This window comes from Acomys russatus, chromosome 27 (genome assembly GCF_903995435.1).
Source record: "Acomys russatus chromosome 27, mAcoRus1.1, whole genome shotgun sequence".
In the NCBI taxonomy this organism is placed as follows: Eukaryota; Metazoa; Chordata; class Mammalia; order Rodentia; family Muridae; genus Acomys; species Acomys russatus.
The window spans coordinates 45,625,632-45,650,800 of NC_067163.1; the positions used below are offsets into that span (position 1 = coordinate 45,625,632).

The 25,169-nt window shown below is 39.0% G+C and overlaps 1 protein-coding gene across 1 annotated transcript; it reads right to left on the minus strand.

Annotated features, from left to right (window-relative positions):
• Window positions 1–23,430: 23,430 nt before the first annotated feature.
• On the minus strand, window positions 23,431–24,369 carry LOC127210111 (myeloid-associated differentiation marker-like). The gene has a single exon (XM_051169800.1). It carries the CDS (start codon window positions 24,367–24,369, stop codon window positions 23,431–23,433), a length of 939 nt encoding a protein of 312 aa, XP_051025757.1.
• Between the last annotated feature and the right edge of the window lie 800 nt (window positions 24,370–25,169).

The following is a 25,169-nucleotide window of genomic DNA, read 5'->3' on the forward strand; positions in this document are numbered from 1 at the left end:
GGAGACAGACACACACACACACAGAGACATATACAAGCACAGAAGGAGAGAAGCAGGGGAGAGAGACAGAGAGACAGAGGCAGAGACAGAGACACACAGAGGGAGGGAGGGAGAGAGACAGACAAAGACACAGATAGAGAGAGACAGTGAGAGACAGACACACAGAACGAGACATGTACACACAGACAGTGGAAGGGAGGGAGGGAGGGAGAGAGACAGACAGAAACAGACACACAGAGTGTGTGTGCATCATGGTAGAATTCAGCTTCAAGAAAGGTTTTATTCTGGCCTCTAGTATCTATAGGTCTCAGTCTGTTGTGGCAGTGAAGGCATTTGGGGATTGCTCTGGTCAAGAATAAGTTGGTTGGTTCACATCTTCACAAGGTATAAGCAGAGAAACCTGGCCAAAACAAAGAGATACAGTGGCACACCCTTTATTTCTTGTTTCTGCCACTGAGGCTGCACATCCTAAATCTCCCATGAGTTTAAAAGAGCTATGGACTGACCATTCAAAACATGTGACTGTGGGAGGTATTGCATAGCTGATGCATTTCGAAATCGAAACCCTTGCTTTAGAAAAGCTGTATTCTAACTTCCTTACTCTTCATTTCTGGCTTACACCTGAAAGAGAGCTACAACTGCAATGAGATTTGGCAGCTCAGTATATGTGATAGCAAGGGCGATTTCTTTTTCTATCTAGTCGTCTTGCTTGTTTTGTCTGTTTTAGAGAGCTGTACAAGAACCACCAGACCTAGCCCACAGTAGCATGATATTCTACTACTTTCCTTTTGGATATGATTCAATGTATATAGTGCTAACATTTTGTTTCCATAACACTATTAACTGTAGAATTTGGATTACCCTAGTCCCCATTTTAATGCCAAGTTGATATAAGGGTTGCTTGTATATCACTTGACCACTTGTCCACATGACTCATATTTATACAAATGCTGAGGTCATATGAGCTCTACTTTGCCTATTTAAGTGTCCTACCTATTAGTTTGAAATTGCCTATATTGACCAATATAAATAAGTCTAGAATAATCATCTGGTTTATTTGTTTCCTTTTATCTGTTGTGTGTGTGTGTGTGTGTGTGTGTGTGTGTGTGTGAGAGAGAGAGAGAGAGAGAGAGAGAGAGAGAGAGAGAGAGAGAGAGAGAGAGAGAGAGACAGAGAGAGAGAGAGACAGAGAGAGAGAGAGAGAGAGAGAAAGAGAGAGAGAGAGAGAGATTAAGTATTAATCTCCCTGTTACATGCTGAAACTTTTTCTCCAACAGTGACTACTTTTAAGAGTCTTTAGAAGATGAGGAAGAGAGCTTAGTGAAGAGACTATCAAATTCCTTCCTCCCATGAAAAGATAAACAGAAATCTCTCATCTATAAACCAAATACGGAACCTGAGAGTGGCTTTACAGTCACACTTCTCAGCCTCTACATTATGAAAACTGTGCCACCCAGGTTATGCTGTTTCATTTTTGCTTATATAGAATGCGACACTTCCCAAGATTTATTAAATCAGTCAAAAAATAAAATGTTCCCCTCAAAATAATTCTTTTTAAGATGAAATGCTCAGTTTCTTGAATCAAAACAATTAAAATAACATGTATGGTGAGAACAGTCATAATATAAAACAGTTGCTGTGTATCAGTTATGAATAAGATGTCAGATACCTCATGGAGAATCCCTGAGTGTTTCACACGTCAGAGTTCGATAAACACTAAATGTAGCAAGCTTTCCTACTCTCAAATCTTGTCTGTATCTGTTAACAGGAACAAACATTTATTTTTTTCTTTTTTATTTAAATAAACTATTCAGATTAAATCTCAATTGTTTTCCCCTCACTTGGCTCCTCCCATTCCTCCCTCCCTCCCCTTCCCTATGTCTAAGACCTCCTCCCCCATTATATGGTCCTAGGCTATCAAGTCTCATCTTGGTAGCCTGTTTATCCTTTCTCTGAGTGCCGCCAGGCCTCCCCACCACAGGGAAATTGTCAAATATGGGGCACCAGAGTTCATGTCAGAGTCTTTCCTCACAACTGTGGAGAATGTCCTGTTTATTGGCTAGATCTGAATAGGGGTTCAATGTTTACTGCATGTGTTGTCCTTGGTTGGTGCAGTAATTTAAGGAGACCCCCTTGGGTCCAGTTCCATCAGTCATGATGGTCTTCTTGTAGGTTTCTAGGACCCTTGGTTCCTTCTATTTCCCCATTCTCCCATACTTCTCTCACCTAGAGTCCCGGAACAAACATTCTGATATTTTGCCCACATATAATTTGTAAAATTCTTAGAATAACATTCTTAACTTGATCCATTCTTTTATTCATGTGTGATTTTTTAAAAAATAATGTTGTGATTATATTAATTTTTGTTTATATACATTGCACTAATGGATTATAAAGGCTTAAAAGAACCTTCAAAAGATAAAATTTAAATAAGTCTTCCCTCTGTTTACTGGAATACGCCTTTACCAGAGAATAATCTTACCTTGTTCAAGTTTAGTTACCTGAACATACAAATGTGATTATATGTGTATCATACACACACACACACACACATTTACACATACATGCACACACATACATACATACACAGACACATGCACACATACATACATACACAGACACATGCACACACTACATACATACATACATACATACACAGACACATGCACACATATACATACATACACAGACACATGCACACACATACATACATACACAGACACATACACACATATATACATACACAGACACATGCACACACATACATACATACACAGACACATGCACACACAGACACATACACAGACACATGCACACATATATACATACACAGACACATGCACACACATATATACATACACAGACACATGCACACACATACATACATACACAGACACATGCACACACATACATACATACACAGACACATGCACACACAGACACATACACAGACACATGCACACATATATACATACACAGACACATGCACACACATATATACATACACAGACACATGCACACACATACATACATACACAGACACATGCACACACATACATACATACACAGACACATGCACACACATACATACATACACAGACACATGCACACACATACATACATACACACATACACAGACACATGCACACACATACATACATACACAGACACATGCACACACATACATACATACACACATACACAGACACATGCACACACATACACATATACACAGACACATGCACACACATACTACCCACTAGTACATTTTAATTGATGAAGACGGAGCATTTAGTCAGTAGCTATGATGTTCTGCCTAAATTTCAAGTGGGAGCTTGATATGAATATGGCTCACTAAGTTGGCTTACAGTGGGATAAACGCTCAGTTACTAAAAAGCCTTTTGTTTCTCTGCCAAGAACATGTGTTTCTGTCTTTTTCAGTAGCCCCTTTAGAGAAGGGATAGTTCCCAGGATCCCCAAGCTGTTCCTGCCAGTACTGTAGGCACAAAACAATGTGCTTTCAAGAGAATAGCTGTCTCTCTCGCACCTTGATGACTTTCCCCCTCAAGGTTTATAAGCATGCAGACTGTAATGGCAAGATGCACCGTTTGCTTGATCTGAACATCACCAGAACATGTTAAGATATATTGTATTTCCCTTCACAAAGATCCTGAGCCAGCTTTTAACGTAAATTACTGTCAACAAATTTCCAAACTAAAACCACTAAAATTTGGTATTGAGACTACCATTCTAGCAAAAATTTTATTTTTTATGAAACGCCAATTAGATTTAATATAACTTATCTTAAAATCGGTCTTTGATTTATAATAGCTACTTACGGAGGATCCAAGATGGCGGCGAGCAGTGTGGACCACGTTTGGAGGCTCCAGTGAACAATTCAGGGAATTGCACAGATTTCTGAGCCAGGAACTCAGAGGTCCGAACATCACGGCAGCGGGAGTGCTCCACGGTTCGGAGGGACCAGGGTGCAGAGGACCTGCGTGCCCCTGCACACGGGAGGAGCGTGGTTTTTCTCTGATCGGAGCGGCAGCTGCAGAGGCAACAGCACCAGCGGCACCAGCGGCACCAGCAGCAGCGGCTGAGGTTTGCAGCTCATAGCCTTCCGGTGGAGGCGATTGGTGTGGTGGCTGGTGGGAGTTGCTGCGGGAGAGGGGACTCGGGGCAGGATTTGGGTCGCGTGGAGCCTTTTGACCCAGGCTGGACTCGGCAGACAGTTCAGCCCCAGAGTCCCGGGTATTGGCCCGGCCCAGCAAGCAATTCTGCCTGAGGCACTAACTCAGCGTGGCCATAGCTCCCCTGCTGTGGCGCAGGCTTAGTTGAGCACGCTGCTCCTCACTAGGCACCACCTCAGCTCAGCGGCAGCTCCCCAGCGGTAACACAGTCTGGGCGGAGCACTTGGTTTCACCACAGGCGCTAACTCAGAGCAGCCGCAGTTCTCCTGCTGTGGCGCAGGCTTGGTGACGTGCTCGGTTCCATCCTAGGCACCACCTCAGCTCAGCGGCAGCTCCCCTGCGGTGACACAGTCTGGGCGGAGCACTTGGTTTCACCACAGGCGCTAACTCAGAGCAGCGGCAGTTCTCCTGCTGTGGCGCAGGCCTGGCCGAGCACTCAGTTCCACCCTAGGCGCCACCTCAGCTCAGTGGCAGCTCCCCAGTAGTGACACAGTCTGGGCAGAGCACTTGGTTCCACCATTGGCGCTAACTCAGAGCAGCCGCAGTTCTCCTGCTGTGGCGCAGGCTTGGTGACGTGCTCAGTTCCATCCTAGGCACCACCTCAGCTCAGCAGCAGCTCCCCTGCGGTGACACAGTCTGAGTGGAGCACTTGTTCCACCACTGGCGCTAACTCAAAGCAGCCGCAGTTCTCCTGCTGTGGCGCAGGCTGGACAGAGCTCTCGGTTCCACCAGCTCTAAGACTATGGTTGGACACAGTGTGCAGTTTGAATCCAGAATTCCTGGCTGAGATTGGTGGTCAGTTCGGGCCCTGAGTCAATAACTGACCACAGCACGCACTTTGGGCCAAAAGGCCCTAGCGGAGCTTGGTGCGTAGTCCCAGCCCAAAAATTCTGGCTGGACCCTGTGTGCATTTTGGGCCCAGAATCCCTAGCTGAGCTTGGCAGATGGTTCAGGCCCTGAGAATCTAGCTGAGTTCAGCCCGTGGTTCGGTCCCAGTGCTCCTGGCTGGACTTGGCAGGGAACACAGAAGGCTGTGGATACCTTGGCCTGACCCAACGCTCATTCAGAGACCCAGAACGATTGCAGGATCCACGGAAGAGGGGAGCTGAGGATCACTGGCTGTGAGAGACCAGAACAACAGGGCTAACCTCCTAACATCCACACCAGTGAAGCTTTGAGCTCCCAGCCTAGGGAAATCGTGAGAAAACAAGTGAATCTATCGTCAGACACCCTCCATTCAACTCTGGAAGCTACCCAACAAAAACAAAGATGGCAAGATGTCTAAAGGACAAAGAAAAAGCATACGCAAAAAACTCCAAAACAACATGGCGTCTCCAGTTTCCAGCTATCCCAAAGAAAACAACCCAGAGAACTCAAATACAACGGAAATACAAGAAAATGACCTCAAATCCTTAGTAATGAGGATGATAATGGAGGAAACAAATAAAATTCGTAATCAAATGCAGGAAGACGAAGACAAACAGGTGAGAGACATAAAAGAAAGCACATAGAGTGGAACTGGAAAAATGCAGGAAAATGCGAACAACCAGATGAAAGAAATAAATAAAATGGTTCAAGCTCTGAAGACCTATAAAGAGGGCAATGGAAGAAGACCTCAGGAATATACAAAAAATCAGATGAAAGAAATCAAAAATCAGTTCAAGATCTGAAAATGAAAATGGATTCAATGATAAACACACAGACAGAAGAAAAACGAGAACGTGAGACCTCAGAGAAGAAGGCGAGCAACACAGAGGTGAGCTTTTCTAACAGAATCCAAGAGATGGAAGAACGAATCTCAGGGCTAGAAGATACAATCACAGATATTGAATATCAACCATTAAAGAAAATGCCAAATCTGGAAAAACTCCTGACACAAAACATCCAAGAAATTAAGGACACCATTGAAAAGAAGAAATCTGAGGATAATAGGCATTGAAGAAAGAGAAGACATCAGACTCCAGGGCCCAGAAACTATTCTCAACAAAATCATAGGAGAAAATTTCCCCCAATCTAAAGAAAGAAATGCCTATAAACATACAAGAGGCCTACAGAACACCAAATAGAATGACCAGAAAAGAAAAACTGCCCGCCACATAATAATCAAAACACAAAACTTGCAGAACAAAGAAAAAATATTAAAAGCTGCAAGGGAAAGGGCCAAATAACATTTATGGTAAACCTATCAGAATTACACCCGACTTCTCAGCAGAGACCATAAAAGCCAGAAGGGCCTGGACAGAGATCCTGCAAACCCTAAGAGAACACAGATGCCAGGCCAGACTACTTTACCCAGCAAAATTATCAATAACCATTGATGGAGAAAACAAAATATTCCATGACAAAAACAAATTCAAACAGTACCTATCCACAAACCCAGCTTTACAGAAGGTACTAGAAGGAAAACTCCATCCCAAAGGATCAAGCTACAACCAAAACTACCCAGGAAATAGATAACTATCCCATGGCAAAATACAACTACACAAACGCTCGACTGGAAACAACATCAAAATTAAGACTCTTAACAGTCCACTGGTCATTAATATCTCTCAACATCAATGGCCTCAATTCTCCAATAAAAAGACACAGACTAACTGAATGGGTACATAAACAAGACCCAACATTCTTCTGCATCCAAGAAACACATCTCACCCATAATGAAAGGCATTACCTCAGGGTAAAAGGTTGGAAAAAAATTTTCCAAGCAAATGGTCACAAGAAGCAAGCAGGTGTAGCCATTTTAGTATCGAACAAAATAGACTTTCAACCAAAATTAATCAAAAGGGATTAGGAAGGACACTTCATACTCATCAAAGGTAAAGTCAACCAAGATGACATCACAATTCTGAACATCTATGCTCCCAATACAAGGGCACCCACATTTGTAAAAGATCTCCTAAAAAAGCTTAAACCACACATCGATCCCCACACAATAATAGTGGGAGACTTCAACACCCCACTCTCACGGAAGGATAAGTCATTGAAACAGAAACTAAGCCGAGAAATAACATCATTAACCAATGCCATGGGTCAAATGGATCTAACAGATATCTATAGAACCTTTCATCCAAACAAGAAAGAATACACCTTCTTCTCTGCACCCCATGGAACCTTCTCCAAAATTGATCACATCGTAGGTCACAAAGCAAGCCTCAATAGATACAAGAGGATTGAAATAATACCTTGTATCCTATCAGATCACCATGCTCTTAGGTTGCAACTCAACAACAACAGAAATAACAAAAAGCCTACACGTATGTGGAAACTAAACAACTCTCTGCTAAATGACACCTGGGTCAGGGAAGAAATAAAGAAAGAAATCAAGGAGTTTCTGAAATTCAATGAAAATGAAGAAACAACATATCCAAATTTGTGGGATACATTGAAAGCAGTGCTAAGAGGAAAATTCATAGCACTAAGTGCCTTTAAAAAGAAATTGGAAACATCGCACATAGGTATCTTAACGACACAACTGGAAGCCCTAGAAAAAAAAAGAAGCAGAAACACCCAAGAGGAGTAGACGCCTGGAAATAATCAAACTCAGGGCTGAAATTAACAAGTTAGAAACTAAAAAAACAGTCCAAAGAATCAACAAAACCAAAAGCTGGTTCTTTGAGAAAATCAACAAGATAGACAGACCATTAGCCAAACTAACTAAAAGGCAGAGAGACAGTATTGAAATTAACAAAATCAGAAATGAAAAGGGAGACATAACAACAGACACTGAAGAAATTCAAAGAATCATAAAATCCTACTTTGAAGGCATATACGCCACAAAATTTGAAAATCTAAGGGAAATGGACGATTTTCTTGAACAATTTCACTTGCCAAAGTTGAATGAAGAACAGATAAACAAGCTAAATAGTCCCATTTCCCCTACAGAAATAGAAGCAATCATCGATGGTCTCCCAACCAAAAAAAGCCCAGGGCCAGATGGTTTCAGTGCAGAATTCTACCAGACCTTTAAAGGCGAGCTAATACCGATACTCTTCAAGCTACTCCAAAAGATAGAAATGGATGGAAAATTACCAAATTCATTCTATGAGGCCATAGTCTCATTGATACCTAAACCTCACAAAGACTCAACAAAGAAAGAGAATTTCAGACCAATTTCTCTTATGAACATAGATGCAAAAATACTAAATAAAATACTTGCAAAACGAATACAGGAACACATCAAAGATATCATTCATCATGACCAAGTAAGGCTTCATTCCAGGCATGCAGGGATGGTTTAATATACGGAAATCCATCAATGTAATCCACCATATAAACAAACTGAAAATAAAAAACCACATGATCATCTCCTTGGATGCAGAGAAAGCATTTGATAAAATTCAACACCCATTCATGTTTAAAGTTTTAGAGAGATCGGGGATACAAGGCACTTTCCTCAACATAATAAAGGCTATATACAGCAAGCCAATAGCCAAAATCAAAGTAAATGGTGAGATACTCAAGGAAATTCCTCTCAAATCGGGAACAAGGCAAGGCTGCCCACTCTCTCCATATCTCTTCAATATAGTACTCGAAGTTCTAGCCAGAGCAATAAGACAACAAAAGGAGATCAAGGGTATCCAAATGGGAAAGGAGGAAGTCAAATTATCCCTCTTTGCAGATGATATGATAGTGTACATAAGTGACCCTCAAAACTCCACCAGACAACTCCTAAAGCTGATAAACACCTTCAGCAAATTGGCTGGATACAAAATTAACTCAAAAAAGTCTGTAGCCTTCCTATACACAAATGACAAGCTTGCCGCCGAGGAAGAAATTAGGAAAACCACACCCTTCACATTAGCCACAAGCAATATAAAATATCTAGGAGTTACCCTAACTAAGCAAGTGAAGGACTTGTATGAAAAAAATTTCAAAACTCTGAAGAAAGAGATTGAAGACGACCTGAGAAGATGGCATGATCTTCCTTGCTCATGGATTGGGAGAATTAACATAGTAAAAATGGCCATCCTACCAAAAGCAATCTACAGATTCAATGCAATCCCTATCAAAATACCTACACAATTTTTTAAAGACATTGAAAGTTCAATTCTGAACTTCATATGGAAAAACAAAAAACCCAGAATAGCTAAAACAATCTTGTACAATAAAAGGTGCTCTGGAGGAATCTCCATACCTGATCTCAAACTGTACTATAAAGCAATGGTAATTAAAACAGCATGGTACTGGCACAGCAACAGGCTGGTTGATCAGTGGAATCGAATCGAAGACCCAGAGATGAATTCACACACATATGGTCACTTGATTTTTGACAAAGAAGCCAAATCCATTCAATGGAAAAAGGATAGCATCTTCAACAAATGGTGCTGGTCTAACTGGAGGTCTATGTGTAAAAAAATGAAACTGGACCCATATTTGTCACCTTGCACAAAACTCAAATCCAAGTGGATTAAAGACCTCAACATAAAACCAGAGACACTAAGCCACTTAGAAGAAAAAGTGGGAAAGAGCCTGGAACATATTGGCACAGGAGACAACTTCCTGAACAGAACACCAACGGCCCAGGCCTTAATGTCAACCATTAATAAATGGGACCTCATGAGGCTGAGAAGCTTCTGTAAGGCAGGAGACACTGTCAAGAGAACAAAGCGACAGCCTACAGACTGGGAAAAAATCCTCACCAGCCCTACATCTGACAAAGGTCTAATATCCAAAATATATAAAGAACTCAAGAAATTAAACACCACCAAACCAAATAACCCAATTGAGAAATGGGGCTTGGAACTAAACAGAGAATTCTCAACAGAGGAGTATCAAATGGCTGAGAAACACTTAAAGAAATGCTCAATCTCCTTAGTCATCAGGGAAATGCAAATCAAAACAACTCTGAGATTCCATCTTACACCCATCAGAATGGCTAAGATCAAAAACTCAAGTGACACCACATGCTGGCGAGGATGTGGGGAGAGAGGAACACTCCTTCATTGCTGGTGGGAATGCAAACTAGTACAGCCACTTTGAAAATCTATCTGGTGCTATCTCAGAAAAATGGGAATAGGGCTTCCTCAAGACCCAGCTATCCCACTCCTTGGAATATACCCAGAAGATGCTCCAGCACACAACAAGAAAATTTGCTCAACCATGTTCATAGCAGCCTTATTCATAATAGCCAGAACATGGAAACAGCCTAAGTGTCCCTCAGTAGAAGAGTGGATAAAGAAACTGTGGTACATATACACTATGGAATACTACTCAGCTATTAAAAACAAGGAATTCCCGAAATTTGTGGATAAATGGATTGAGCTAGAAATGATCATAATGAGTGAGTTAACTCAGAAGCAGAAAGAATCAAATGGTATATACTCACTTATATCTGCATACTAGCCCAAGGGGCATGTCCCACGAAAGCCTTCACTTACCAGGAAACTGGGACAGAGGGGAAGGCATCCTATTGGGACTCTAAATGAGAGACGCATAGGAGAATAGCAAAATAAAAGGATACAGATGGTCCTAGAAATCTACAAGTAGAACAATATGATAGGCAGATTTGGGCCCAGGGGTCCCGCTCAAACTAAGGCACCAGCCAAGGACAATACAGGAGGTAAACTTTAAACCCCTTCCCAGATCTAGCCAATGGTCAGAATATTCTCCACAGTTGAGTGGAGAGTGTGATACGACTTTCTCACGTACTCTGGTGCCTCACATTTGACCATGTCCCCTGGAGGGGGAGACCTGGTGGCACTCAGAGGAAGGACAGCAAGTAGCCAAGAAGAGACTTGATACCCTATGAGAATATACAGGGGGACGTAATCCCCCTCAGGAACAGTCATAGGGGAGGGGAATAATGGGAAAATGGGGGGGGGGGAGGAATGGGAGCATACAAGGGATGGGATAAACATTGAGATGTAACAATAATAAATTAATAAAAATAAAAAATAAAAAATAAATAAAATTGGTCTTTATTTTAATTCATTTTATTTTCACCTTATTAATTAATATGTTACTGCCTAGATAATTATTAGTTTTTAAAGTTATTTCATACAGTGAAATTTTCACTTTGGTCTATCTTATATGCATTTATTTTTTGGAATTAAGATGTAATAACATCACTTTCCTCCTTATCTTTCCTCCCCAATATTTCCCATGTACCTCCTTGTTCTCTCTGAAATTCATAGCTCCTGTTACATATATACGTGTGTCACTAATACAAATACTTCTCATAAAATATCTTACCAATTTATATATATATATAAACACATATACCTATGTCCAAATAATGTACTTATATGTTTACGATTTTAAGGCTGACCAGTTGTTATTGTAGAATGTGGGAATGGAGAGAGTTGTTACACCCTCACCTGAGAGTATGACTGTTCTCTCTTATACCTTCTGGAAACAGTCTGTAATTCTGGCCCAATTCCATACAGCCTTGTGATTTCTGTTGGTGGTAGAGTATATAGATGCTGGAAGGTTAAGTGAAAGGGAGTTCTGTCTGAACCTATGTACTTTATTTGCCACTCGTGTCTTAGAAGAAGAGAGTAGACATTTGCCCATGTCTCCCAGGGAAAGCACTCTCACAATATGTGACTTCTTCTTCAAGGATATACCCAATTTCATATCTAAATTATCTCATGTGATCTTGGATTCTTCCACAGGAAGATGTGCACAGGCTTTACATTTTCTCTCCTTTGGGGCGCTCCTAAAAGTAAACGATGGGTGGACAATTTTTCTGACTAAAAAGTGAGGAGTAGAGATAGACAAGATTTAAGAGGGTCTCTTAAATTATCTTTGAGGGTTTCCTTGCTGGTTTTCATTCAAACAGGCTCAGATGAGAACATTAATAAAATAAAGGTGACTTCTTCACAGATATGATTCTAAAATCCATGCTATATCCCAAGGAGTCCTGTAAAAGATTCAGCACTATAGGATTCCATGGTGTTACCATGCTGTGAGGAAATGCTGGTGGGTTGTGCCTGTAAACACTGCCCTGGCGTTTGGCTAGTGCCTAGGCTTGGCTGCCCTATGCATTTTTTTCCAGCATCCTAGGTCCTAGGGAGCTCCTTTGTCTTGCAGTCTCAACCAGAGATGGATAGTGATCAAAAGACTGGTGAGCATGAAGCACACTCACCTACACTACACCTAGGAGAAAATGTCTGAGGTGTCCTGTTGCTAATTTTTAGACAGCCCATGCAAAAATAAGTCTATTTTCCACAGTAGTAGTCTGTATGTATCCATAATTTATTGCATATTGCTTCCTTCATTGTGATCCTGTTGTTTCTAACACTTGCGCACATTCCCCTGAAAGACCATATTTCTACCATCACCTTATCGACGCTTCAAGGAGCAGAACTTATCACAGCCAGCACCGGAGACCGTCCAAAATGGATGATGGGAAGAACACCGAACCTTTACTCAACTGGCCATAAGTTCTTAATTTGAAATAATGAATGGTTTCTTGACTTGACATAATTAGATCTTGTCACTTTGGGAAGAAATGTGGCCTTCGAAAACAATGAAAATATAACTGAGCCTTTCCTGCCATGATATTGTAACTAATATGCATTTTCCATGTGCCATTTCATGATCAGATGGCTCATTTGTGGAGAAAGTGTGAATTATTTTTAATCACTTAAAGAGATACAAATAGAAACTAAAATGTAAAGGAATTAATATAAATAAAAACATAAAAGGAAAAAATAAATAAAAATTTTAGTGTGAGCAGTATTTAATGAAGGTAAGAAATAAGCCAATACTTAGTCTACCTCAACCCTTTCTTCACTGAACTTTTCTCTATAGTCAAGCGTGGAAAAAAGAAAGACAAATTAACTTAAATAATCTGGTTATGAATATATATATATATATATATGTTTATATATATATATGGAAATAGCCTAAACATACTCTAGCATAGGCGAAGAGGTAGAAAAGTTGCATTCTCGGAAATAATCATTGTAAAGTCTACTATTCTTTTTTTGGCCACAAGGAACACTCCCATCTCTTTAAAATACAAATTATTCTCCTGCTACATCGGGTGCAATATCAGTGCAAACAACTCTATCAAGCGTCCTATTATAAACTATAATTCTAGGCTTTATAGCTTGGCTCTTTCAGACTAAAGCATGTTGGGCAGAGACTAAGCATACAAATCGTCAGCCAAAAGACATTACATTGGGTTGAGCTGTCCTTTTTCGAAGACTGTAAATTGGAGCATTCTGCTCTGCGTGCAGAGAGTGCTTGGCAGGGTCCTGTACAAGTGCCTTCTGGTATTGTGACAAAACCCACAAAGTTTTAAAGGAGAAATTTGATTTGGATGGTTTATTTTTCCAAATTTGAACAAATTATATATGTTAGAGTTGGGTTTTATTCTGTGAAGAAAAACTTCATCTCACATTTAGTCCAAGTGTGCACTGGATGGTGTAGCTGATATCTATAGCACTTGATGGAATCACTGCATCATGATAGTCTGTGTGGTGATAGCCTTCTGTGGCTACTGGGTGATAGAGGCTTAGATTAGCATGCATATATCAGTCAGAAAGATGTGTTTACAAAGATTTCTGAAGAGCTTCAGGAATAGAAACAGAATTAGACATAAAAGACTAGATATATCAACCAGTAGAATATTTTCTCATATATATTTTTATATGCATGTATGTATGTATTTATAAGCATGCATATATTCCTTGAAAAAATATCCATTGAAATAGCACATAGAGCAGTTGGGTTTGTGTTTGATTTTCTTTTTGGATTATACTATCACTGTTCATGATAGAATGATGTTGGAAGTTGATGGTGTTAGAGTGTCTGAGTGATGGAGTGTTGAAACCACAGAATGTTATTCATTGTTTGTTTGGTTGGTTAGGTTTGTTTTGGTTTGGGTTTTGTTTTTGTAGCTTTGGCTGTCCTGGAGTCGCTTCATAGACCAAGCTGGCTTTGAACTTACAATGATCTGTCTGCCGCTGTCTCCTGAGTGCAAATATTCTACTGTTGCTCAGGACCTCCAAATGATTTTTGTTTTTATAAACACTGGCATTGTGGGATTAACAGAACGTGGCTCCATGTTCCTGCCTCTGTGAAGCATTAGAAGACTTTCTACTTTTATTAATAACACTGCTTCTGGGTTGTGAGGGAATGTCAGCGGCCAGAGGAGCAATACCAGAAAATATTCAAATGTATGCTCATGTGGAAAATATTTTTAGTTATCATCGCCTCATTCAAAGACTTACTTATAATAATATAATGCCAAAAAAATCACCTTTCACTCCATTTTACACATTCTAAATCTTTAATGTCTATAGGAAATTCCTTTAATAATTTGACTATTCTTTCTTTTTGATATTAGTTGATGAATGTGTTGTCTCATTAAATGTTAAACGACAAACTACATCGTCTTTCCTTTAACACTGTATCTAAAAATTACCCAACGAATCTGCTTTTCTACTAGCTGCTAACGATATTGACTACCGAAATCAATATACAGGAAACATAATGACCTCTACCTGTTTGTTTTTATTACATCTTCAGGGAGCTCTGATATCATTTATTCTGTCTCCAGATTTAGTTTTCTTTTTAAAACCCACTCCCATATTTGTCTGCAGGTAGAGAAGAGAGAGGAAAGCGAGGCAAAATTCAAGTAATGCATCATTCTGACACATCCGTTGTTCGGTCAGTGGTGTGCAGTCTGCTATATCTGATATAATAAATGTTTACTGTATTTCCACCTTAATGAATGCTGTAGCCTTCTGGACTTCTTTTTGTAATTCCATGGTGTATGTGTGTAGACAGAAAGAGACGGTGTTGTCTGTTCAAACTAATACAGAGTAAAACTGGATGGAAAAATTAGATTCAGGAGCAGCTACTTCAATGCAGCTTTCTCAGAGAATCAACACACAGCTGCAGGGAGCATGGTGCAGCAAGAGTGACAGCTGCTGGGTCAATTTAAAAAGGGGCAGTGAGCAGAAGGCCTTAAAAAGAGAGGCAGGCTTTGGTTTGCAGCGATCAGGGTCATTGTCAGTGGGAAAAAACTGCCTTTCTTTTAGAAGAATCAAATAAATGGTCTCTTTAAAAAGTTTTAGAACAGGGGACCCCATGATCTATGTGAATGACAATTACCATAGTCATGTTTGGTAAGGTAAATATATAACATAAAAGAAGTAATTCAGTTGGGTAACAAATACAAGGTTTTACTAAATGATGTAAAAATGCAGCATGCATCTAGCAAGTGATGGAATACATGCAGAAGTGTTCCAGTCTCATAAATAATTTTTAGAGAAAATTGAACTGACTCACTTTCTTCAAATGTTGAGTAAAATTTGTGGGAGGCTCCTTTCTTACCATACCCAACTTTGTTTAATGTGTAATTTCCTTTTAAAGAAGATTTTATTTGTAATTTTAATTAGTTGGACAAGTGTGGGGTGGTAGGCAATGTGTATTTGATTGCAGTGTCTGAGGAGACCAGAATGGAAAGTCAACTCCCCAAAGGATGGAATTACAAGCAGTTGAGTCACCCTAGTGGATGCTATGATTCCAGGCCACTGAAAAAGAACTGCAGTTACTCTTAACTACTGAACTATTACTGCGGCCCCATGCACATTTCTTTTTCCTTTTTAAAAAAGATTTACTTACTTATTATGTACACAGTGAGTTTTCTACTGTGACAATGCAAACAAATCTGAAAATGAAGTCCATGCTGTGATCTCTGTGAATTTAGAGGGAGCCAGGTCTTTGAACTCATTTCTTAACAGTGACCTGGGTAAAGGCTGACTGTGCTAAGAGAAATTTTCTGACTCATATTCTTGTTCTTTATTAAGAAGTCCTTCCGTTCCTTCCTCCCTGCCTCCCTCCCTCCCTCCCTCCCTCCCTCCCTCCCTCCCTCCCTCCCTCCCTTCCTTCCTCCCTTCCTTCCTCCCTTCCTCCCTCCCTCCCTCCCTCCCTCCCTTCCTTCCTTCCTTCCTTCCTTCTTTCCTTCCTTCCTTCCTCCCTTGCTTCCTTCCTTCCTTTTCCTTCCTTTCTTCTTTCCTTCCTGCCCCTCCCTCCCTCTTTCTCTCTTCCCCTTCCCTTTCTCCCTTTCTCTAGGATGAATTGACCACAGGCCTTAAAATGTTTGACCATTACTGTTTCTCTCAGCTATAAGAGCAGCCATATAACACTTTTGGAAAATAAGACATATAATCAAGTTTGAAAGTAGATGTTAAGTCAACAAATATTCAGAATTAAAACTAATAGCATTCTTATTATGCATAAATTTCCCATTGATAGTATTACTGTATAATTTTGAGGGAATTTTTTTGGGAAATTTAAATAGTGACATTTCCAATTTGGTTGAAATATTTTCTTCTCAAATTCCCAGGGCTCCTTTCAGCTGCCCATAGAAGTTCTGACTTCATCTTCTAACAACTGTTATTATTGTTACTCTGGGTATTATTTCTACTTTAAGACATGTCCTGATCTTTCTTCTTTTCTCCATACATATATGTTTATTCACTGTACAAAACCATGAATGTTTACATCCGTGCCAAAGGGATCAGTTCACTGACTGACGGATGGGGTGCTGCATAAATTTAATCTTAGAATTTTGGAGACAGAGGCAGTAGTTCTCTGTGAGTTAGGAGCCAGCCAGGTCTACAGAGTGAGTTTCAAGACAGCCAGGACTACAGATCATCCCTATTTCAAAACAAACAAACAAACAAACAAATGAACAAAAGACAAACAAAAAAAAATCCAAAATAATTCAGCTTCAGTTATAGCTTACCAATATTCATTCACTCTATTTGTGAAACAAGTTCTCCAAACTTATCTATAACATTAGCAGATAGGAATGTGTCCTTGCTATATTTAAAACTCATCTCAAATATGTTTAATTTAAATTTGCAAGTAGATGAAACTACATACAAGTAAAGAACAGAATGTGACTATACAAATAGCATGTTTAAATTTAAAGAAATATGAAATAAAACAAGCAAATAAGATTTTAAGGAAATTTGAAGAAAATAAGTGTCTTAGGGTTTTATTGCTGTGAAGAGACAGGATGACCACAACAACATTTATTAACAGAGACATTTAATTTGGGGCTGGCTTACAGTTTCAGGGGTTCAGTGGCTTGTTGTCATGGGGGGGGGAAACATGACGTCATGCAGATAGACTTGAGAGTTCTACATCTTGATCTGTAGGCAGCAGCAGAGAGTAAGACTGGACATGGCTTGAGCATATAGAGGAACTCAAAGCCCACTTCCACGGTCACATACTTCCTCCAACAAGACCACACCCCATTCGGGTAAGGCCACACCTCCTAATAATGCCATTTCTCATGAACCAGGCGTTCGCATTCATGAGTCTATGGGGGCCATTCTTAATAAAATTGCCACAAAGCAAATAAAAATTTAGTAGCCATAGTGATTTAGACATTAAACATAAATGTTGTATAATATAATCAGACATTAATGTACAAATAATTATAGTAAGTAATGCTTTGAGAGTTATATAAGAAATGTTAATTTTAAATTACAAATGTAATGAATTGTGAGGTGTTAGAACAATGATAAGCTTATTATTTTTTATTTAAACTATGAAAACACATGTAGATGAATATAATGCACAAAAATATAGTATAATATAGTATACCTGATACATCTTTCACTTTACATGACTATAGCTTTTATTAGAAGATTTTAATAAGTGTTTATTTATCATGAGAAATTTAAAATATTTTTCTTGAATAAATATTGATATTCACCTACTCTTTGACTATATTATGTTGAACAAACAATTTGAAACTATATTTACCAAACATGTAATTTTATATAAATAAGAAGAATATATCTAGTTTTGTAGCTAAAATAGATTTTTTTAGTGATTCAAATAAATTTTGGGGACATGCATTATTATTTTTGTCATGATTTCGAAGAGAGAAATATCTGAGTTTAAAATTGTTTAAATTCTGATGCAAAATATCACTAATGCTCAAAAGCCTAACATATCAATTAGTATGAAAAACAATAAAATTAAACATATCAATTGCCCAGTATTATTAAATAATTACAATTTTCATAGACATTTATGAGCATTTACTTAGAACAAAAAAGTGGAATAGTAGGACAAGATAATGATCATTAAGTTTTGAGTTTCATATGTAATTAAAATTAAAAGTAAAAATAGTAGGTTTAAAAATAATTTAAAAATAGGTGGATTGGAATACTTTCATTTTTACTTAAGTTTTCAAAAGTCTGCTGAGTTTGTATCTGTATGGAAAGCATGTCTGAAGGTTATATCTATATTTCCAGGCTAATTTCGTCATTTCTTGTCTTGATATTGACTGTATATTCAAAATACGATACCAAAAGTTAGAGTCATGTTAAGTTCTAAATGATCTTCAAAAAAAAATTGATGCTAGCTGCATAACTATTTTAAACACATAATGTATTTATGTTTATATAAAGAGGCCAAAGGAAATTGTAGAGACTTAAAGAATTATAACATTACCAAATATTAGAACTGGAAGAATAGCTGCAGTTATTTCAGGATCGCCCTGGTTTATTGGAGACTCACATGATTAGGCAAGAGCCTGTTGCCAGGGGGAAAGTTTAGTTTGGGTCAACATGCTTCATGTTCCTGAACGCTCTCAAATCAGGACATAAATGAAAATCTATAGCAAGACAGTGATTGTGGTTGTTTTAAACCCAGCTAACAAACCCTTCAGAGTGTATTCTCTCTTCTATGAAGTGCGTCACTTCCTGATTATGTACACGTGTAGCAGAAGTTGTCATCTTTAATACAGAACCTAAGGTGTAGCAAGGCTTTGCTTATTATTGGGGATAGGGCTACACTGTTCAAAATGGAAGACATCATCACTCTTAAATTATTTCTTTACTTAGATTTGTGAAAAAATTTTAACTACAACAACAACAACAATAAACAGGGAGCGGTCATATGCCTTATATTGAACGGCTGTAGTTCCAAGTCTCAGCTAATTGCCTGATATTGTGATCCATTAACAAATGCTTGATGTAAACAGTTTACATTCCCTTTAGGAAACATTTGTAACTCAATGGAAATCTCATAACCAAGACCTTTGACATCTGGTCTTTCAAATAGTTCTTCCAGCAGGCAGGTCAGTCCTGGCTTCATTGCAGTACAGGAATTTCATGAAGTTAAATTTTTTACTTGAAGGTCAAAGTTTCAAAAGGAAGAAGGCACCAACAGCAAGCACTCTTTGAACTAGACTAAGAAAGGTCAACACTATTTCTACTGCATTATACTGTTCAAAACAATCAATCAGAAGTAGAATGAAACGTAAGGGAGGAGTCTCACTTCTCAATGGAAACAGCAATATATTTGTTGCCATCTTTAATAAACCATGTCTTCCAAATATTTTGAATTACTGTCGATATCTGTAAAATGCACCTATATCAAAGTACCACATTAGTGAGTAATCAGAAAATGTTTGCTCAATGAAATAACTCTACTTAAATGGAGGATGGTCATGTCATTCATGAAACTGGGGGTATAGAGGTGGATCAGCAGTTAGGTACACTTGTTGCTCTTCTGAAGGACCTGAGTTTGCTTTCCAGCACACATTATGGAGGCTCATAACAGTCTATAATTCCTGTTCCAGGAGATCTGATGCTCTTCTCTGGGCCTCATTAGCATCAGACAGGCATGTGGTGAACGTGTTTAATTGTACTGAAACTCTCAAAAATATGCATATACATATATATATATATATATTTTAAATGTCTTTAAATAGGCTTAGATGCCCTATAAGTTTGCATAAACTATGATGTTTGCGATTTCAACAGATATAATGGGACTGACTTGCCAATGGTTGAATTGTCTAAGACAGGTTTACAAAAAAAGCTCTTTCAGACTGTGCTCAAAGACTTCAGAGTTTTTATATATCTTCTTGAAAATATTGTTAGTGAGTCATTGTATGAGAACAGTGTGAATACTTTCCCATGAAATAGCTAGCTCGACTTGCATTGAATTGTAAGAACTTCAACAGTAAACATACTTCCAACAAAAAGTTAAATGTTGCCTTTGGCAGAATAAATTCCATAGGAAAATGAACACCATCACAGACCAGTCTCTATTCTTAAGGCTGACAGTGGTCTGATTCATAATAAATAAATAAATAAATAAATAAATAAATACAGTTTCCTAAGTAATGTCATAATCTGTATTCTGTGAGATGAATAAATGGAGCTGATTAAGAACTCCAATTATCAAATAATGGATGTAATTTTTCTTGGATTCCTAAGAACTTTAAAAAGTACCACACTATATATCTACAGTTTTTATAAACTATTTTATAAAGAATATAACTGGACTAGTTTGAGGAATATATATTATGCAATACCCCTCAGCAAATTAAGCCAAATGATGGTGTTTCATTACACCCAGTTCTTACGGAATAATGACGCTGGTGCATCGATCCAAAGACTCATTGATAATTTGCTTATCATAAATATCAATGGAGGAAGGAAGGACTGCATGTGCAAAGATCATGGCTATTATAGTTGTAAAGCTAGCTCTTTCAAACTCTTACCATAGAGCCTTAGTCTTGTAAAACCACTCAGTCCCTCTGCCTCAGCACCTCAAACATACAGTTGGAAGTATTGGTTTCATGTTGAGGAGTCAGTTCAAAAAGAAAGAGAATATCTGAGAAAAATCTTTCTAGAGAGACACCTTTGAAATATTTTTAATGTGTTTTAATGGTAAAGCATTAACCATGGATATTATCATAAAATATGGGTCTTGCCTAGAGTAGAGTCAATAAATGATATTTTTATGCATACCTAATTCACTGCTTCCCATTTAATCTTCAATAAATTCCATAATATACTACTTTTTTTTTTGAGACAGGGTCTCTCTGTGTTATCCTTGGCTGTCCTGGAATAGTTTTGTAGAGCAGGCTGGCCTTGAACTCACAGTGATCTGCCTGCCTCTGCCTCCCAAGTGGTGGGATTAAAGGCATGAACCACTATGCCAGGCTAATATACTACTCCTTAAAAATATGAGTCTCAGTAATCACAAGGGTAGATTTTCCTGTTTCTTCCCAGAATGTTACTCATTATGATTGACTAAATTACTGTTTTGTAAAGAAATTGTTTCTATATACTGATACTTTGTTGACTCATTTAATCAAACATATGTTGTGAGAGCATTTTTATCATTTAAAATCTAAAGTAAGATTTATTTAGTAGCTCCGATGCTGACTGTCACAGCAACTATACACACAGAAATTAGCTTCTCTGTGACATTACTTTGAAATGAAACCTGTTACAATTGTTGACCATTGGGCCATTTAGCTAGTGGTGTTTGTTTTCTGTAGTTTTCTCTGTGAGTATCCAGGGGCTGCTTCACCGCTTCCCACTCTCACATTTCTCTCCTAAAGTATTTGCTCAGCTTCACTGGGAAGTCCTGTCTTTGGTAGGCTCCAGCTTCCCCTACAGAGCCCTTCTGAGTTACCCTGTTGGAGAAGCTTCTTGGGGATACACGTCACCCTGACCTGAAACGGCTAGTGTAGCCCGTGCTTCTAAGAAAACAGGGAAATACACAACCTAATTTTATAATCTATTTGCCTCCTAAAGGCCAGTAAATATTATTTCCTTCCCTATTTTTGTAAAAATTATTATTCATGGCACACTCAATAATTTTCTTTCCATTCTTTGAACATGAAACTAAGATCAGGATGTCTCAAAATGGAAACTAGGTAATATCATGTCTTCTTAAAACAGTTTCAAGTTAATCCACATAATCCATTCTCCTTTGTTTAGAGACTTCCTTATTAGGAAGTTCACAGTTATGCACAAGTATTTTTAAATCTTCCCAACAACTGTTTAAAAGTTTTTATGATAGACCCATAGATGTCCAAGCTAGAGTTTCCTTTGCTCTCCTTAATTAAGTGCTTGGTATTTTCTCTCCATCTTGAAAGTTGAGAAAGTATAATTAACACTGTGACAAATTGTTTTAAGTGCTATGTTTGAGAAAGAGCATCAATTAGCAGTTAACATCAATATTGATGATGTCTATGTGAAAATTGTGAAAAAAAAAGTCTTCCTACATGTAAGAAAATGATTCTTTGTGTTTGCTAATGTAATCCTGTTGCAAAGTACAGTATGATAATAACCTTAGCATTTTATTTCCTAAGTAAGAAAAGATTACATGTGAGAAAAACTCAACTATTTATAGTATATAATATCTTAAAGGAAAATAGTATCATAAGTTCGGTTTCATTAGTTCAACAAAATGAAGCTTGGCAACCAAAGGAAGTATTAACATAAGTAGAAAACGGTGGAATTAAACCAACACTATATGATGCAATGTGTGTGTGTGTGTCTGTGTGTGTGTGTATGTGTGTGTATGGATGCACTTTGCTTATATATTCAAACTGTATTTAACAACATAATACAACATTCAGTTTCTTAACTTAAGTCAAAATAATGTAGATTTTTATTAGGAGCTCTTATCAGTTTTGTGTTTACATAAATTATATGGATGATATATGTAGGATATTTAAATAATTCACTTGATATGTATTTTTTAAAAAGTTTCTGTGTAGTAGATTAATGATGTCCAGTTGAGCACATGAAATAAAATATGCTTTGCTATTGCATGTGTGGGATCAATAAGACTTGGCATAATAAGTCTGAGATCAAACTCATCCAGTAGTAATCAGTCAAACAAAGAGGAACTTCAGACAGAAATTCCTGATAGGTTATAATTTTTCAGCTTAGACATAAAAATTAAGGACTAACTGAGGGAACATGTAAGGTAAAAATAACAGTGTTTAAAGAAGAAACTTGGAAACTTAGAGCAACATTTCATCATGGCTTAGCAGGAGGCCACTTCTTAAGTCCGTGGCATGAAGAGCAGCAAAGGAGTCTGGGATTTAAGAGGCCAACGCCTTTGGGGTGGGAGTAGTGGATAAACCAACTGGAAGTCTAAGGGCTCTCCCAGAGAAGAGAAAGAATGGAAGTAAACAGGAAGTAAACAGATGAGAAAACGAATAGAAAAACATAGACTGGACAAACAAAAGTGTTAAAGATGAGTGCTGTGAAGAAACAGCTCCAGGGCAAAATAGGAAATGGAAAAGGATCCCGGAAAAAAAAAAAAAAAAAAAAAAAAAAGGGAAGGGAAGGGAAGATAAACAAACCGGAAATAGAAAAATGAGTCAGGAAGATGTTATAAAGAAAAACAGACAGGAGGAAACAGCATAAGAAAGATGAAGGCGTTACAGCAGGGATATGCCAAGGATCCTCTTTTGAACCTTAGACCTCAAAATCAGCTATTTTGAGTAGATAAAATCAGCTATATAAGCCAACAGGTTGATACCGGTCAAGACCGCCACTGCCACTTGGCGGTCCCAGTTACACACTGAGTAGGGAGTTCTATAATGACAATTCAAACCCATTAAATGATTGGACGAGATACCAAACCCCTCACCAAACTGGTACACAGGCCACAGGACAATGGCGGTGGTGTATAAGAGGACAGACAGGAAAGCTATGCTCGTCAAGAAAGTCGGAAAGGGGATGATACAATGTCCCAGATTCAGCAGGATGGCCACCATGGTTAGGATGAAACATATGATATAGACGCCCACGCACCACTCCAGGGCTGATATATGCATGTAAAGTTGTGGGTTGTTGATGAAGACAAAGATGAGGCAGCCTACGAAAGATTCAACAATCTTGAGCAGCCCCGACACAGTGGCCATGTAGCTAGGGATCTCACCAGGCCTTGCCAGAGTCCAGGTCACTTCTGTCGCATAAGCCACACAGGAGACGCAGGAGATGACAGTGGCTCTAATAGCCTGTGTTCTGGGGTATCCATAAGCCATGAACCGCACATAGGTGGTCGAATAGATGATGGAAGAAGACAGACTGAAGAGGAAACCATAGCAGGCACAGGTGATGGGGAATTCCAGCCATGACTTGGCGTAGCGCCTCTGAAGTCTAGTCAACTCCACACTCAAGACCATCAGGGTCATGGCGAAGCAGAAGCACCAGGAGAACAGGCACCAGCTGCCCAAGGTGCCCTTCCAGGCACCTACGTAGAGCACTAGTGAGAAAGCCAGGCAGGTAGATGACAGCTGCAGCAGACGGATAAGGCCCAACGGCCGGACCAGCACCCGAGGGGACCCTACGATAGTCAATGACTCCAGTCCTGGGGTTACCGAGTTCGTGATGACGGTGCGAGTCACTTTGACTGGAGTGTCAGCCATCTATGTTGAGGACCTGATGGAGAAAGTTCAGGATTGTGAAGAGAGATTGGATCGCAAACTGGAAAGAGACGGGTTAGAATCCGTTCCCAGACTGAGGCTTCTGAAGCTGCTCATGCCGTTGGCCTTGAAAAGCTCCTCAAAGTGAAAGCGTATCTGTACTCCCTTGCTGTGTCTTAGGCAGTTATGTGTGTTTTAAAGGCGGTAGGTGTAGGGGTAGGCAGTACGTAGTATACTTCCCCTTTAAGTTAAAAAAAATTCCCCAAACTCTGGCGGTCAATAATTTATAGCATCGACTTGAGGCTTTAAGTACAGGTTTTCAGTACCTAGATCCCACCTGACTTGAAAATGGCTCAAGAGTTTTTTTGTTTTTTTGTTTTTTTTTTTTTTTTATCAGGCTTACTGAAATCTCCCTGTCCTAAAGGAAGGAAGACATGGACTGATGCCTTTGCTCCGTACTCTCTTCTATGTATCAACAGCAACAGCAACAACAACAGCAACAACAACAATACAACAACCACACACACACATATATAACACACGCGCGCGCGCGCACGCACACACACACACACACACACACACACACACACACACACACACACACCCCTATGTGAAAAATGTACATTGTCAGCTCTGGTGTCCCCTGTCTCAATGTTAAAAATAGACGTGTTGCTGCCTTTAAAAGTTTTCTAAGGCTACCAAGAAAAGACTTGATACCTATGATCATATACAGGGGGAGGAGGTCCACCTCAGTCACAGTCATAGGGCATGGGAGTGGGAAAGCAGGAGGGAAGGAGGAATGG